Below are 18301 nucleotides of genomic sequence, written 5' to 3'. Positions count from 1 at the left end.
CATTTTCCGATACACCACATTTCTTCGCTGACAACTGGTAATTGCACAGCAGGATCCGAAACATTTTGGCAATAGATCACAAAACTCTTCAGGATGTAGGAGGAAATATGGGGTTACTCAAGAAATGGGAACACATTAGCCAGTTAACATGATCAGAAAATTAGCATTCAAAAAGTCATTTAGAGGTTTCAAGGTTAGCTTATTAAGAGGGAAACAATTCACAAAGTTTAGAACTGTTGTTTCATATTGCTGGAAAACTCCACCATGACACCACCTTCTCTTGTTTGGGTATTTATCCAGTCTGTGAGTTACTTCTGCCTTTAAACTGTGCAGCAAATCTCTGCAACACTATACCAGAAGTAAAACAGGATCTGGTTCTGTAACACACACTGGTCTGTCACAAGTGGGCCCCAAGAGCCAGGAGTTTCAGCAGTCCCTTTGGAAGTCTCACCCACTCTTGGTTTTACACAGCACAGGTCAAATCCCATCCGCTCCCCGACCACATACAGCCCCATTTTAATGCTTCCAATCCTACAGAAGTTCTGTCTGCAGAAACACCAGAACTGAGATGTCGGAAAATAATGGACAGACAACAGCAGAGTAACATTTTTGTAGGTTTAGTGTTTGCAATTTGTTTTACAGCTTATAATGAAATACTGTTAGAGATAGTTTACATTCATATGTTTCAGGCAAAATACAATTTTAAAATCGTAAGGCACTTCAAGATGTTCTAAAACAAATGCTTATTTAAAAATTCAACAAGAGGGCTGGATGAGAACCCTTTCTACCCTTAGTGTTCTGGTCAGTAAATTATCAATTCTCTACTCAGGCAGGCAAGTGAAATAATCAATAGAAAGGTTTCCAAGACAGAGTTACTGCTGTATTAGTGTGCACTCTGGAGCAGTCTATTTCAAAGTGTCTTCAGTTGGGGAGAGAGGGCATGGTGTGAATAAGATGCATTAAAATAGTTCTTTGAACTGGGCAACAAAGATGCATTGCAAGGATTAAGTTTCATTACTTTCATTGGATTAAATTCCTTCCATTCATTATTGCCAACAAGAGTAAGGAACAAAAAGGAGCTGGTTCTCCCCTACCCTCCCCCCCAGTCCCATTATAATTCAACACAAGATTTCAAAGACTTAAAATGACCAGGAGAAGCCCATGAAAAACTGCATCTGGCCACTTCAGAGTATGTTTAAATATTCATTACTGACTTCCTCAGGTCTCACCTCTTATTAAAGAAAGAGAAACATAAAAGAATTGGCAACTGTCTAAGTTGCTTCCCATCAAATTGATATTTTGCTTCTTTTTAACATGACCTCACTGTTCCCATCAAGTACCTGCATTCAGAAACACACCAGCAGCTCTCCTTGGCAGAGGCATGGTGGGGCAGGGGATGAATGCAGGCAGGGCCCCAGGCCCAACGGGGAAGAAGCAATGAGCAACTTTGCTTAACACACTTGGGTCTCAGCTTAAAAACAGCTCAAAAGCTGGCCATGCTGGGCGGCTGTAGCTACAAAGGGACTGATACCCAAACACTGACTGAAGACTTCACTTGAAGATGCATCTGTAGGAGTTGAAATCTGCTAAAAACAGACAGAAAACAAACAGACAGACAGTGGCAAAAACACTGCCTACTTCTCAGGACCCCTGAGAAGGGAATGATAGAAACTAGTGCCTATCATTAATCTGAGTATTTTCAAGTTGTGTCTTACCTATTTTTGCCCAGTACACTTTCGAGTCTTTGGGGGCTAACAATTGCTGAAAAACGACTCATGGGGATTCAATGTGTTAGGCACTACAATATACACCTGCATCCCTAGTCCTCTCAAAACTATGTCGGAGGGAAAAAACCTCAAACCCAACCAACCAGTAATTTGTTTTTCCTACAAGTTCTTGATTGTTTTAAATTCTGACTTACTTGAATTGCACTTTAAAGCCCAGCAGCAAAAAGAAAACTTGGTAGCTATATTTAGGAATATATATATATATATAAATTTTTAATAGTCAAGACATTTTATCAAGTCTAAAAATGCATAGATAGCAACTGCATAAGATGTCAAGTTTTGACCTGGCTACAGTGAAGAATCTGTGAAAAAAAAGATTACCCTAATAGACCATATAATATTTGGGCAGAAGTGGGATGCCTATTCAGTTAGGAAAGAAACTGCAGTTAAGGATCAAGCTAAATTAGAAACAGCCACCACTGGTCTGAACTCATCACACACAGAGGTGCTACTGTGCAAACAGGAACTCTGATGAAATCTAGTTTCGTGAAGTGAAAAAATGCATGACTTCAAGGCAGCTGCTGCTAAAGACAAGAAAGGAAGGTGGTACCTCATGGCCCTGAGCTCAAAAGATCGTGAGATCTCAACTTGTGTGGCTCACTTTTGCTGGCAGGAGAGTCAAGCTCTAGATCACTCAGTTGACTGCTATGGTTATACCAGCAGGCAAGTTAAAATTGTGGCTCTGGAATCATCTTACTGTCATTCAGCATTGGCGTGACTATGTTCACTTGGGACAGCAAGAGGCATCTGAAAGATGAGACAAACGAAACAGGCCACTCGCTGGTTATAATTTCACTAACAGTTGGTTAGTGCAGTTGGTTTCTCACAAAATCTGTAGGTTCTTCTTCCAAAGCAAACCTCACAGAATTTGTTAAAATGACATCCAGTTGCTTGGCACATACACCTTATTGTGTCTTAAAAATACACTTTAAAATAATTACTTGGAAAGGCATAGAGCACATGCAATTAATTCCCTGCAGATCTATGCACACAGGGAATCACATGTGCATGTAGGAACTAAGTTGCAATGATTAACAATGGACAGAGTACTATTTTACAACCAGGTAATGTCTTTCAAATTCCAGTTCTTTCCAAGGGAACCTGGGGAAATAAAGAGTGCTGTCAAGGAAATGCAAGGCAAGAAATTCAACCTGCACACCAAGACAGACCTTGTTCTTCAGGTCACATAAAAGGAAAAACTGTAGTCTCATTAAAAAAAAAATCACTAAAGTTAGTTATAAAGAGCAGAATTGTCAAAGTGCTTTAATACATAAAGTGTCAAACATAATTAAACAGGACCATTAATGCAGAGCTGCCATAAGATGTTCAAATGGGTACATGTGTTTTCTGAATGCAGGAGAGACACGTTTTTAAATTACCCTGTAGGGCTGGAGTGGGTTAAGAAAGTTTTTCTTGTTCATTTCAGCTTCTTAACATGATGGTTTTGCTCTGCTCATGCATTCAAAGGCACAGTTGGATTTACTCTATCAGAAACTGCATCAAAAGGACTGTCTACCATGAAATATTAATAAAGGGGCAGCTCTCACTGAGTGAAACACACAATAGCCTCATAAAGTTGACTTATAGATACCCGTCAATTTGTAGTATTAATTTTATAAGGTATTTCTTGATGCTTAAAATTCTGAGCTACTTTCTGCAGCTTGCCTTTAAACATAGTTTTAAGATAACTCAGTGTATTATTTGAACCATCAACAGAGTGCCAAAGCCATTGCAACAAGAGCAAATGCAAACAAATAAATATGGAAGACGTTTCAAAAGCACCTTGTGCAAGAAGCTCAGAAAACATGCCTTTGCCTCCCTACCAGCTTTTCCTCTCCTGTTAGGAATCAGGAAAAAAGACATTCAATCTCCACAGCACTTCTCTGCGTACTTTCAATTCACTGAGCTGCTGTGTACCTTAGGCAGGTGACCTTAAAGATGGAAAGTTTAAAGATGGAAAGTAACTCTACCAAGCACAGCAGAGCAAACTGCAGTGGGGAAATGTGGCTGTTTATAAACAAAAAATGTCAATCAAGACCTTTCCTGCAATTCACAGCTGTAAAAGCAGATTTGCTCCAAATCTGTGAGCTGAGACTCAAAAGCATAACACAGAGCATCACATCTGGTCCCTTGCACAGGCCACAAGTCTGAAGTAATACCGAGTATAACAGAACAACTTGTCTGTTTTCTGAAGGCACCATAAAGGCAGCAACACTTCAGGTGTAATGGGAAGAAGATGGAGGAGGAAAAATAACAAATACTCTTAGGAGACACTAAGAGCAGCTTAGTATGACAAGGGAGAAAAAAAAGGTGGCTCAGTTCTGTGATGGCTATAACATCTGTAACAGTACAGAGACCCTACACCTCTAGGCAAAGGAAGAGTAACCAGAGTCTGGAAAAACCTAGTCCTGAAAAAAAAAAAAAATTCAACTTTCATTTTTAGTGGATGGGTGTAAAATCTGTAACTGAGATCAAAGGAGACAGAAAGGAATCAAACTGCTATATAAAACACTGGGGTCCATACATACTCACATGGCATCATTAGCCTGTTTCTAATTTACCACAGTGTTAAAGGATCTGGACAGTCTCCTTTGCTCTGCAGGATGACTGAAGTCCAATCAAGTTTCATATATTAAAATCCTTCTGAATCCGCCAGTGAGAACAAATCCCTCTCCCAGCCCGTCTGAGGGAGGGGGGTGCCTCCCAGCCAGGAGACATTTCTAACAACCCCAGGCAACCTACAGGCAGCACGCTACCGAGTTAGATCTCCTAAGCAGCACTGCACCAAGCAAGCCTAGGCTTGCTAAGATGTTCTGGCCCTGCATGGACTTGAGGACAATTTCTCATGAGCCCTTCAGGCCAGTGGCTCATGCTTCACCATTCCATTATTGCTTTTCAAATCCATTTTCCTTCCCGTCTTCCCCTCTGGCTGCCCGTTATCCCAGAAGGACTTTCTGCATCCTGTGCGCAGCAACGCTGGCCTCATCCTCAGAGTCAGACTCGCTCTGGGAAGTGGAGCTCTGGGAGGCAGAGCTGAAGGGAGAGGAGCACTCTGGGGAGCACAGGTAGTGCATCAGCGGGAGCCGATACTTCCCACAGAAGTCAACGAACTTGATCTGTCTGACACAGCTGTCAAAGTACACACCTGTGAGGGAGAGGAAACAGGAAAAACATGAGACCCTGTGCCCAGAGACCTGCAAACTCTGCAGGGCTCTTATGGCTGGAGCACATGCCTTGAATTAGGATTTAATTGGCACTGAACTGGATGCAGGAGCAAAGAGGTACTGGTGGAAGGGACCAGGATACCTATGAAAATGTGTAATTTCTTTTCTTAGTAAAGAACTCCTGTAAAACTGTATTTTTCTTTTTTTAGCAGTTATTTGGTAGGTGATTCAGAACAGCACACTCTTCACGTAAAGACACAGGGCAGTTACTTCCAAATAATGTGGAAATTTCTTCTAACCATTAGGGAGAAAACTTGGGCTGGGAATTTGCAAACTTCTTAAATGTCAAATGAATTAATGCACTGTATTTTCAAACTGGTAGAACCTCTTCTACCAGCTAGTAAAAATGCATTCACAAATAGACCTTCACAGCTCTACTTTTCTTCTGCTTGAGTGAAGTCACCACGCTGAGCTTGGATGCTACTTTCCATGGCAACAGTCTTGCTGTAACGCACAATTATGTTCTCTTCCTGTCACAGCAAGTGATTTTAGACGCTGACATTTTCAGAAGTTTCCAGCAGTGTTTTAAGTCCTAGCTGGTCAGGAGTAAGCTTTTCTCCTGCAGTGCTACAGCAATGCTGCTGTACTGTGCAAGTTCATAAGGCATAGTGAAAAAGCACAGAACCAATCCACTGTTATCCAAGCCGTGCAAAACTCTTAAAAAAAGAAACTTTTCTTTTCCTCCCAACAGAAGTCCCAGCCCTTCCATCTTTGCTTATGGAGCGTGCTTTGATACTGTCCTGTAAGAAGATAACATTATGACTGCAGGGTAGATACTAATTAATGATTTTTTTCCCCTTAATCTTCTAAAGGCTAAATGTGCAGATCATTTACTCTGGATAAAGATTAAGCATTGAGCCAAATTAAGCCCAAGCATTCCAGGCTGTTTTATTAAGTCCTCTCCTTCCAAGAACTACACGCTAGTGGTCCCAAGCTAGAACTAAACAAGTTGCTGTTGGTAACTGCTAAGCAATAGAGCCACTCTCCTCTCTTCCATCCAGAAATGATGCTCACCATTCAGCAAGAGTGTCTGCAAAAGTTCTCCTGTCCATTACTTGCTCTGAGCTATTTCAGGGCAAATGGATCGGAAACTTCAGACCATAAAACCATACTGGAGCGCTGGGATGAGCCACGAAGACTCTGACAGAAGTGCTGTCTTACATTCCCATGCAAATACAGTAAACCAGTACTACAACTCTGAATACTGTTCCTAAGGGAACAAGGCTCCTTAAAGACAAGTTTGCAGGAGACCTGGAGCCAGGGAAATACAGGCAGAATGTGGATGCAGTAAGTAACACTTTGAACCTGAGTGAGCTTATAAAGTCATGGCAAGTCAGAGGGAAAGGAAACCATCAGGTAAGAGCAGGAAGCAGAGCTGCAGAGGTGAACTTACCCCCGCATTTAGGATTGGGACAGTTGCTGGCCAGGCTCAGGTACCGGACAAGACTCTCTGGGAGATCACTGGGAGTGTAGGGAATGTTGCGAGTTTTAACTGTGCGTCCAGCCAGTTCCTGAAGGCTCGGGGGATTGTAGGTCAGGTCACGCACAAACCGCACCACCAGCGGGTTCCCACGCAAGCTCAGCTCTTCGAGGTGGACCAGGTTAAGAATCTCTCGAGGAAGGTAAGTCAGCAGGTTATTGTGCAGGCTAAGGGAACGCAGGGAATGCAGCCTAAGGATGGAGATGGATACCTTGTCAAGATGTGCAAGCAAAATTACCACACAACTGCATTATGCAGACCTAATTACTCTCCCCTCTCCCACCATCTTCTTTTTCTTTGGCTTTTCTCCCTTTTAAAACATAAATTCATGCTAAAAGAGCTGCTCTTACTCCAGCACACACAGTGCATTAGAAAACTTGGCTCAGCACCGGAATACCTGCTAAAGAAACACAGTCTTAAGCATGCTGCTGTCCCTCTCAGTATTCTCCACACACACCCCCAAAAAAGGTAGAACAAAAGTGTACAAACTGAGCTCTTTCAGGGGACATAACGTTTCCTTGTACCCAGTGCACGCATCAAGAACAGTCCCATGCAGTGCTCTGAATAAGTCACCTGCTCTGTCTCATGCATTAAAGATGATTGCTGGGAGGCAGCCAGCCCTGGAAAGCCCCATGTTTTCACTGCTTGCGGCTGCACCACCTCGCACTGTGACACCACCACCTCTGAGCAAGGTCAGGCCAGGCCCGCTACGGCACAGGGGACAAGCAATTTTTTCGCTTTTGGACGAGGCTCTCCTCTCTCAGGAAGCACAAAGCAATGCTCCAGCATGGCATCCACGGCTGCTCCCAAACTTGTAAAAGTTACAAGACATTGTATATCAAGAATAATCCCACTACATCATCAAATTCCAACTCGGAGAACTCCATGCTGCCATTCAGTTGTTTTTAGGTTACAGCTACACCTCCCCTCTTCATTTCCCATCTGAGGCTACACATACAGAGCTGCAGCATCCTCTTTCCCCCATTATGAACAGATAAAGCACTAATCTAGCCCCTAGAACTATGCCGTAGGATTAAATGAAGACTCAGAGATCCTAAAGTAAGGAATGCCAAGGGAGCACAGGGGACGGTACAACATAAAAGTACAGAAGGGTTTGGGGTGAAGGGCAAAACAGATCAAGCATTCATTACTAATAAAACAGTACCACTCTTACTTCTTAAGGCAGCAATTTATCTTTTCTGAGTTGCCCAGGTTCTTTTCAGGACCCTCTATACAAATCTATTAATTCACTGTAAGTTGCAATCCCGGTGAGTTTTTTAAACCCTTTGAAAGAGTTTTTTGACCCTTTGATAGAGTTTATCAGATCATATATTCATGGTTTGCCTGCAGTGCACCATGCCAGGGATGTTCTTTTTCAAGTCTAGTCACATTAACAAACTGAAGGACAAATAGGTCCTCCCAGGTGCTTTCATCCACGCACAGAGAAAAAGTTCAAAGAGTTAATTACAGCTAGTGGCCAATGACAGCAAATACTCACTGTGCCAGCTGAGGTGGAATGCTCTGGATCTTGTTGTCACACAGAACTAGATACCTCAGAGAAGGCAGTTTTGCTAATTCAGGTGGAATTGCTGTAATGAAATTCCCTCCAAGGTATAGAAACTCTAAACTGAAAAACAGAAGAGAAAACAGTGCATTATTTCATTAATTTCAGTTTCCTTTAACACCTAGGTTTTCACATCTCTGCACTTCTTAAAGGAAGCTGACAGATGACTACCTATGAGATAATTTGCTGAGAGAAAGAAAAAAAAAGCTGAGTTGCACATCAAAATTACAACAGAGCTGATGTTTCACAATACATAATGTTGAGATTTTACCTCCAGACTCCCGCAGTCACCCTTACACCTGCAGGTAGGCACCAGACAACTGTGTATTCCTACACCAACCCCTTATGCAAAGCTTGTGCTCCTATTTCCAAGGAAGAGCAGCCTGCACACACAGGGTTTGCAGCTCTGACACAGATCCTGCTGCAGCCAGTGGGAGCTCTCTGTTTTGGTAGGAGCAAAGCATGAGTGCAGTGTCTCTCCCTGGAAATCCTGGCCCTGCCCCAGCACTAGTTGCTCTTTGTGGAATCATTTGACTCCTCGGTGACTAACTGGAACCTTTCAGCATTACTCAGAGGCAGCCGGTCCCACTTTGATACAATTCACATACCGATACCACAGCTGCAACAGCACAGAGTGCACCTAAGTCACACAAGAACATGCATGCAATTTCTCAGAGATTGATTTCACTACACTGAAGTCATGAAGCTCAAAGCTAACAGAAACCATAGCTGGGCTTCACTGCAGTTTGGGCCTAAATCAAAGAATCACTGGATGTCCTGTGAAAACGCAGTGGATGGGAGACATGAATGGAGAGAGGCACTAAACCCCTTCTGCCAGGTGGAGCAGCCAGTATTTGCTGTGCATCTCTGCCCTTCTAGGAAGAAAAATTGGCAAGCATTTCTCTTTGACATAATAGCTTCAAATCCCCATTCCATGGACTCAAGTAGCTTTCTTTCCCTGTTCTCGGATGTTGTCTGAAAGAGGAGCAAAGGCAGGCTCAGTGTGGGTACTTCTTGCTAATCACAGTCCAGCCAAGATTTCTTCCGTGTTTGAAAAAGGTGGATCCCATAGTCCTGGTTCAGTATCTCCAGTACACACTCAGGTTGCCTAACTACAATGCACCTTGGCCTTCTCTGATCCAAGCATTGCCCACGGGCCAGGGAAAGTGAACACATCAGGCTCCATCTTTAAGTAGAGGTTATAACTTCCCTGGAGTAGGAGACACCTTCACCTCACCCCAGCAACTGAGAAATGCTATGGACAACTGGCACAGAAACACAGGAACAGAGCACCCAAGGGACACTGTGGTCGACCCAGACAAGGTCTGAGCCCTGAAACTCTGTGCCACAGCATATGTGGAGCGCAGAGGAGCTCCTCCCTGAGACTTCCCCTGGGATGGAGCAGGAGAACAGGAGAGAGAGTCTGTTTCGCTCAGTTCTTGCAAGAAACTTGAACCCCAGAGATCCAATGACAGCATCTGCTTGGGCTAGAGAGGCCACTACTGCAGCACAAAGGTGCACATGCCCAACAGTGAAGGACAGAATGACAGACCTTTGCAACACACCAGGAGATGCTTGCAGGGCTCAGCTTCCCCCGGATTCCCTTATATTTTTGGAGTATGTCAAAGGCAAGCTAAATAATTGACATTTGATAAAGTGGATACAAAATTAGGCCTTAAACTGAATTTGATTATATGGAAGGCAGTAACTACAGACCAAGTGGGACAGCACAGTTGGAGATTACTCTGAATGTGAAAGAAAGTACACGGGGAAAAACCGTCACCAATCGCCCCTGCTCCAAAGTAACCTCTCTTCTACTCAGACAACCTGTAGGTGAGGAGTGGGGGTAAGAGGAAGAGTGCTGTGCAGAGACCATGTCAAGGAGAGATTATTTTTAATTAACTTTTGATCCCCTAACAAAGCCCTGAGTTTTAACCAAAATTCCTCCTTCGAACCTCCATTGTTTCCCAATGTGGATTTAGGCTGCTTTGGCTCTCACTAGGGACTTAACTGCTGAGTATACAATTCCTAGGCATATTTTAACTCCATACCATTGCTGGAGCCCACACCAAAAACTGTTGGGCAAGAGAATTCTAGCAATGTGGATTTCAATATTTAAACAAGGTTTACATGCATACAGGTTTGCACTTCCTAGGAAAAGTGAATAATTAACTCCTCATCCTTTGTGTTTGAGGACACTAATGCCTGTAAAGTGACATGGCATAAAACCACATCCTACCAGGGAAAGAGAGGATGGCACAAATTATATAGTAAAAATATTTAGGAAATTCATTTCAAGGCATAAAACGCATATGTTTCAAGAGTAGCCTACTGTACAAACTAAGTGTGCAAAACCACTGCCTACAAACTTCTTACAGCTTCAAATCTGTTCTTTGTAAAGTCTGTAATGAGAACACTCAGTCATACCGCACAGGATACAAAGATCTAACATCAGAATACAAACTGTCTCTAACTAAAAACCCACTAAATAAAGTAACTTCTTCATTGGCAACAAAATACTTCTTAAAAAATGTTTTCTTTTCACTCATCTTCTGAATCACTGTTTTGGGGTCAGTAGACTAAAAACTCATGGGGCCCGGTCTGCTACAGCAAATTCAGAATTTCCACATCAACTTATGGTATTAATTAGATGATTAATTTATTAAAAAACCACAGGGAGGAGGTTTTGAAATGACAAAGAAACTTACTTAAAACATAGAAAAGATATTCTTACAGTTTCCATTGAAACACCGCTCAGCAGGAAAACAAAATCTGTAACTCCCATCCCTCAAAGTACAATTTGCTAGGAAGAAGGATCTAGCCTAGTCTTGGCTAAGCAAGGTGAAGGAATCAACAACAGCCATTTCTGCATCAAATTAAAATGTCAAGATTTGTCTGAGCAAAGCTAATAATGACACAGGAAAGGATTTTCAAGGGACACAACCCTTTTATCAAGAGCACTGACCAGAGAACTGGGAATGCAGTTTGCTCCCAGCTCATCTGCTCCTGGCCTGATTTTCATGTCACACTAAGCCTGTACTAGAGGCCAAGGTGATGCTAGCTCTTGAGTTGCACTACTCAGGGCAGGGCAGTTCGCTGCTTGGTAAGACAAGCAAAAGCACTGCTCAGCTCTGCCCTCTTCACACAAGAGCCTGCACTAAGTCAATCCACAACATTCATCACAGGTTTTTGCAGGAAGACCACAGCAGAGATGGCACTGAGCTTAGTGAATGCTTCTAACTAACCTTTCACACTTAGACCTAGTTCTTCTGACAATCATTAATCTGTACAGTCATTTTGATAGATCAGCTAAGGTCTTGTGAGCTGCTGTGTACACAGACGTAGGACTGGATTTTTTTCTGCACTTTCAAAAGTCCAGAATCTTCAAAAAGCCAGAGATGAACTATCATCAAACAAACATAAAGATGAGTTCCAATTTTTGAAGCTAGAATGAATGATGTACTTCCAACTTGCCACACAGACTCTGGGCTGAATGAGTTTCAAGAAGGGACAAACACTAACAAAATCAACCTCAACAGAATCTGAAAAAAGACCCAACAAGCATGTGACAGAGTAACTAATGAGGGTTGACACTTTCTCTCCTGCCTTTAAGCAATGTTGACAAATACGCTAATAAAAGGCCAGAGTCCCTTTCAGCCTCACACCCAGCAGCCCTCTGCTCAGCACAGCCAGTCCTAATTGCTGCCAAGCACAAGCCAGCACGCTGAGCCCATCATGTGGTGCTCCTCTCTAGCAGCGTATTTCACACCACTGGGCTGTAAGGCGGCAATGAAAATACTTTTACCTACTAGGAAAGGAGTGGAGAAATGCTAAAAAAACTATGATCAATTCAGGGAGTGGCAGCAAAGTTTAACATGCAAAGAGACTGTACCTTCTTGCTTATGTCCTTGATGTTTTCAGGTCATCATATACCACAAATCAAATCCAAAAGCCCCCAAACACTCAGTAAATAAGAAGAGCCACTCTGAGCACTAGAGGTATTTTTTAATACCCTATCAATTACTACAGCACTCCCATATTCATGTTTCAAGGGGATAATGTCTTCAGGCATAAGAGATACTCAAATTTTCAATCCACCCTGTTTCCCCACAGATGCTTCTTCAGATAAAATTTAACAGCTGACATCAAACAGATGCATCTAAATAGGTAATCTAAAAAAAACCAAGCCAACAATGTTGCCTGAAATAGCTCTGGGTCTTTTTAAGATAAACTTTTTAGCAAGAAATTTCCAGGGCAGTTTTGAGGCTCATGCAAGGGAGGAATTTCAAAGCAGCCCACAATACACTCCTGTTAACCCTGTTCTACGATTTGCTAATTCCTGAGAGAACTGCATAGCCTTTGCTGACACGCAAATTTAAGATCAAACGGTCGTCTGAACACTATTTGCAAAACGTTTGAAGAGGGGAAGAAGAAGGGAGACAGCAAGCAGATTTCCTAATGCTGTATCTTTATCAAAGCTCTGCTTGCCCTTTTTCCCACACTAACAGCCGTTCTGTAAGCGTACGCTTGTCTAACATGCTTAATACTACCCACGAATGAAAGCAAACGCTCTGGGTTTCAATGCATATAAGCCTTTACACAAACCTTGGATGAATCCAGTTAGGCGTCTGAGGTCTTTGATCCCAGCCCTCACACAACTGGGCTTTATTAGAGGAATAGCAGCAAGAAGGAAAGGAGCATGCACGGGTCTTTTCCAAGCTCTGCCTGCTCCCCAGTGCTTGACGGAGCATCAGAGTATTCACTAGGAGAGTATGACTAAACTCAAAATTCCCATGGGAGATTCAAAGTATCGGCTGTGTTTCACTAAGCCCTTGAGAATTATTCATTTTACAGGACACTTGCAGGACATTTCCCCAGGCCTGCACACTGATTAGGGCAATCCTTGCACTCTTAAGCCAAAAGCCACAGCTGCACCATGAAGATCAGAGCTATGTTTTACCAGATTTGCCGCACAAATTTTGTGCCAGGATGGGGACAAGTAGATGGCCACGTTTCTAGCTCACCAGCTGTAACACACATTGCCCCACACTGCATCCCCAGTTGGATCAGCAGCGGAAGCACATGCAGAACCGATGCAGCAGTGGGATCTCTATGCAGATCACAGTTCAGAAGCTGCTGAGGGCTGTGAATTGAGACTGAGAGAGAGTGGCTGACCGTAACATCTCCCACTGAAAACACAGCAAGGTCAGCAGGGAGAACTACAGAGAAGATAACACTTGGGTCTGCCTATGCTGAGTTCGTATTTTATCTGGCAACAAACAGGAAAGCAATGCAAGGAAGGTTGCTCTCACACATCTGGTGCATTCACCACTCTCAATTCACAGCAAGAGCCACTGCTCAGGTCTTGCACTGTACTGACACACCAGCTGTCAGGAACTGGGGATGCTGGGCATACAGAAGGACCTGGCACAGCTTCAACACGATCAAGAAAAAGCCCTCAGCAGGGGCAACACCTACATTTCTCAGAAATACATGAGGCTATTGCTGGGCACCCTCGATGCCTACACTGAAACATTCAGGAAAGAGCACTGAATTTTCCTAATGGAAAACATGAAGCATGAAAGGCTATTCATCCCTGGTGCCAGCTTGCTATGATCAGCATCATCCTACTGCCATCACCAGAGCAATTATGATCATACATTTATGAAGCCACGCAAAGGAAGCTTCAAGCATACAGGCAGGCCTTCCACAACAGCCTAGGAGATAACCAACAATCAGGAACGCGGCACTCACTGTCCACGCAGGATCTTGCACTGCACACGAAACATTTGTGTGGGCGAGGACGGGGCAGATGGCTGAAGCCGGAATGAGTAAGACACGACAGCAGCAGGACTGGCTGTGGTTCTTATCACCGGGTTCATTAACTTGCCAAGTCACCATGAATATGCCAGGGAAAAGTTTCTGCACAATACGCCTAACCCAAATACAGCTGCAAAGTGGTGGATTTATTATCTTCCTGTGAGTAACAACACATGGCACACACCTTCCATTCCAGGACCTTTGCATTCATAGTCACCAGCACATTCCCTCTCCTTTGGCAGGTCAGACCCATCAGCTTTTTATACTTTCAACTTTATCACATACACAGACTCCTTATCTGCCATATTCCTGGCCTTCATTAAAACTGACACACTGCCCCTTCAAAAACTAAGAGTGCAGAGGAAAGACACAAAGCTTAGTTATCAAGAGTATTTTAAAAAAACATCTCATCACAGCTCAGCCATTCCTTGGAAATCTAAGAAGCATTTCTAGATTTCTGCAACTCCAGTCTGCTCTATCATCAGTGACTGGAGCAAATGGGAAGCCACCAGGGTCACAGGAAGAGGAGAACTGCTGGCCTCAGGAACTCTAATAGCAGCAGGAGGAACTTGATCAGTAAGAGTGCTGCCTGCATTCCCTTGTGGTCTCACAGCCCCTAAGATAAAAGAAAAATTTATTTTTATGAGAAGTTGCACATGGAAAAAGGCTCAAGGTCTTGGCTTGTCAGCAAGACTGGCATTTGCAGATTGAGCTGGGAGGTTAACAGAAGCCACAGCACCAGGTCCCATGTCCAACTTCCAGAGCTCAGAAACTAACAGAGGTCTCCATGTTGCTGTGCTGTAACAGCTGGCTCTGCTCTGTCCTTGCTCAGGCTCATTTGACCCCTTCCACAACAAGCACACTCACACTGAGGACACTCTTGTCAGCAGGTAGGAGCAGAGTCTGGCAGCAGTTTCTCTCCAGAATGTACTTTCTATGTTTTTGGCAAGGGTCATTGGTTATCTGGGTCCCAACGAACAGATTCAGGATTCCCTCTGGAGGAACAACACATTATAAAGTGTTGTTTTCTCCAAGCGCTGGCAAAGCCGTGTGCGGCTCCCTTTTGTTACCCAAGCAGTCCCAGATACAGAAGTCACTGATGGCAGAGTGGTAAAGAAGCTGACAATCCTGGTGGGGCACAGATTTGCTATCTTGAGCTAAAGTTCAATTATATTATGTTGACATGTTAGCAGAAGTTCAACGAGGTAGCAGTGGTGACGTGGACAGCAGACAGAAGCCGTGTCTAAGTGTAACTCTTCCATCTGACATGTCACTTTGCAATGATAAATGGACAGTTCAATAGCTTTGTCTGCATTTGCTCTCTCTGAATTCTTGTTCTGGGGGTTTGAGCATGACCAGCCCAAGAAGAGCTGCAGGACAGGACAACAAGGAGCCCTGCTTCAGGGCAGGTCAGAGGAACAAAGAGTGGCAGAGGTGCAGCGTGGAGCACAGGTCACAGCCTGCTGGGGCACCGCGCGCGGTGCTACACAGCCCAGTACCTTCCTGGGGACATCAGGGCTGAGCTTTGCTTTCTTGGGGGAAGAAAAAGAAAGAGAGAGAAAAAATCACAGCCACAGACTGAGACCATGTAAACAGCAGCAGGGAGCCTCTGACTCAGAGGTGGGAGCAACAATCAGATCCCAACTACATCCTGGATGCTACCAGACATGCTACGGAGACAATGTGGATCATCTTCCTCACACAGCTGCCCTCCTCCATTGGCCTCCTCTCCCATGCCTCATTTCCTTTTTCATCCCTGAAGCATCTGTTTCCAGACAGAGAAAAAGCTGAGCTTCCTCTTCCTCATGACAGCCGCAACCCAGGATGTATCACAAGTCTGTCAAGAAGAATATGGGCATTGTCCATCACTCAAAATGTCTCATAGCATCTCTCAGTCCAGAGAGCATAACCTAGAATTGCTCCAAATCCTTAACAGGTGCATGCTATGCTACCTGGACAAAAGCCACAAACCCAATTGTATTATACTGCAGCAGACAAAAGCATTTCCCAACAGCACTCAAGCAGTTCTGGCACCTCCCACCAACGCCCATGGGAGACATCACACAGAACATCCTATGCTTCCACTGGATGCAGCTCTGCTGAGCCATCAGAGTGAATCCAGGTATTTAGGGTCAAGGGTGCTGGAATTTGCATAAGAGAAGCTGCCTCTGGCAAGTCACTTGGCAAAGAGCCGGAGCAAACAAAGTTCAGATCCAAAGTCTTAGCAGAGAGCTGCACAGAGGTCAGTCCGAGGCTTGGGGATCCAGCAGAACACACTGAGCTGCCTGTGTCACTTAAGCCACGACAAGCATCCGGCTTGCCCAGGAGGACAGCAGGCTTCAGGAGTACTCAGCCCAGGCCAGTGCAGGCAGCCAATACCCAGTGCTGGCTAAGGCCTGTTCCCACCCCACCACTGTTCCTAATTGCTGTGATTCAGCCATAAGTTTCTGTATGGCCGGCCTGCAGTGGCTGATACAGCCCCAGAGCCAGATGTACCACTGCACCCAAGCACAGCATGGGGCTCCGTGCTCCAGGTCTGTCAGTATCTGTCAGATCTACACGAGTCCATGGGCTGAGAGAAACACCACAAAACCCCATCCATGACAGCAAGACCCCAGCGAGACTGCAGCTGTATCGGGAGAAAGGCCCTGTTGTTTGCGCAAGTCACAAACACATCTTTATTCTCCTGAGCAACCCATCATGCAGCCACGAACTGCATGACACATGGGGTTTATCTCACTGTCACCCAGAGAGGTGCATGAGAGCCTTCCACATGCCAACACTCACACCAACCACACCATCACCAGGAGAGCTCCCCTGCAGCGCAGGGACTGGGCAGTTCCAAGAGTCACCCAGTTTGTGAGTACAGAAGGCCCATCATCGCCTGAAGAATACACAGCATCAGTTGGGATGGAAAGGACCACAGCAGGTCTTCTGTTCCAACCTCCCTGCTCACACAGGGTCATCCTAAAGCACACGGCACAGGATTGTGTCCACTGGAATATCACCAGTGAGGGAGAATCCACAATCTCTCTGTTCCAGTGCTCGGTCACCCCCACAGTAAGGAAGTTATTCCTCACGTTCAGGAGGAACTTCCTGTGCATCATTTTCTGCATCTTGTCCTATTGCTTGGCACCACCAAGAAGAGCCTGCCTCCATCCTCAACATCTACCCCCTAGATACTTATATATATATATATATATATATATATATAGATGAGGTAAAGAACGTCCTGGAGTTTTGGTAACTCAGCGTGATGAAGAGGAAGAGCCACGTTAGCGGCAGCAGTGCTTGGAGACACCTGACGCTGGAGAGAACTGACCCCCCGGAGGGGGAGCGTGGCAGAAAACCCGGCCGGGCTTGCCGAGGCTGTCCCTGTTCCCGCGGGGCCCGTCCCTCACCTTTGGAGCTCCTGAATGTCGGGCGGGATGCCGTGGAGCCGGTTGCCGCCGAGGCTGAGGCTGCGCAGCCCGCGGAGCTGCAGCAGCGCGGGCGGCACCTCGGCGAAGCGGTTCCCGCTGAGGTTGAGGACGCGGAGGGAGCGGGCGAGCGGCGCCTGCCCCAGCCCCTTGGGCAGCGAGCCGGGCCCGCCAAGCCGGTTGTTCTTGGCCAGCAACGTGTGGAGGCACGGCAAGGACAGCAGCTCCGTGCCCATCTCCGCCAGCCCCGTCCCGCTCACGTCCAGCACCTCCAGCGCCGGGAACCACTGCGACAGCCCGGCAGGCAGCGGGCCCAACAGCCGCCGCGGCGACAGCACCAGCCGCCGCGCCTCCGCGCTGCGCCGCGCCGACAGCTCCGCCGCCAGCGCCTGCTCGGGCTCCGGCTCGGGCTCTGGATCTGGCTCGGGCTCCGACTCCGGCTCCGGCTCCATCTCCAGCGCTAGCTCCGGTCCCGGCTCCAGCTCAGGGCCCTCCCCGCCCGCCGCCGCCATCCCGCCCGCACCGACCGACGGCCCCGCGCGTCACCCCGGGGCTTCCGCGCCTCACCCCGCCCCGGCCCGCCCCGGAACCTGCATATCCCCACCGCCCTCCGCGGCCCCCCCGCGTCATGCTCGATCCCGGGCGCGCCGCAGCGGGGAGAGGGCTCCTCATGCAGGTTGCGGGGCACCCGGGGGTGGGCGGCGGAGGGAGAGGGAGCGTTCGGCGGCCCCGGAACGAGCACGGGAGGGCGATGCGCAGGAGGTGCGGGACGCGGCCCCGTGGCGGGGGCTGCCCTGAGGCGCGGCTGCCCCGGCCTCGCCACGCGCCCCCGGGTACCGCCACAGCCCGCAGCGGCCTGCCGGCTAGAAATGCCAGCTGCTCCCTGCCAAGTGTTTTACACCGAGCTCGGGACACCGGAACTGCCAACTGGAAACTTAAACCATACCCTTCCCTCTGCCCCTTTTGGTCATCCTCGGAGCCCGAAGGAGAGGTGCTGCCTGAACCCG

General features: G+C 46.2%; 1 protein-coding gene across 1 annotated transcript; it reads right to left on the bottom strand.

Annotated features, from left to right (window-relative positions):
• Positions 1–601: 601 nt before the first annotated feature.
• On the bottom strand, positions 602–17846 carry LRRC58 (leucine rich repeat containing 58). The gene is made up of 4 exons (XM_032098455.1): positions 17277–17846; positions 7990–8118; positions 6405–6682; positions 602–4932 (listed from the first exon to the last, which is right to left on the bottom strand). The coding sequence occupies exons 1-4, from the start codon at positions 17804–17806 to the stop codon at positions 4724–4726; spliced, it is 1146 nt and encodes a 381-aa protein (XP_031954346.1). The 5' UTR covers positions 17807–17846; the 3' UTR covers positions 602–4723.
• Positions 17847–18301: the final 455 nt, after the last annotated feature.

Source organism: Corvus moneduloides, chromosome 2, assembly GCF_009650955.1.
Source record: "Corvus moneduloides isolate bCorMon1 chromosome 2, bCorMon1.pri, whole genome shotgun sequence".
Lineage (NCBI taxonomy): Eukaryota > Metazoa > Chordata > Aves > Passeriformes > Corvidae > Corvus > Corvus moneduloides.
Note: the sequence above shows the minus strand (reverse complement) of the source record. Positions and strands in the feature narration are given on the sequence as shown.

Excerpts from the sequence above, each read along its gene's own strand:
- LRRC58 (XM_032098455.1), bottom strand. The coding sequence starts at position 17,806 with ATGGCGGCGGCGGGCGGGGAGGGCCCTGAGCTGGAGCCGGGACCGGAG. Across the intron at positions 8,119-17,276 it reads GACATTCAGGAGCTCCAAAG|TTTAGAGTTTCTATACCTTG; the intron begins GTGAGGGACGGG and ends TCTGTTTTTCAG. Across the intron at positions 4,933-6,404 it reads TCCCAATCCTAAATGCGGGG|GTGTGTACTTTGACAGCTGT; the intron begins GTAAGTTCACCT and ends TCTCCCTCACAG.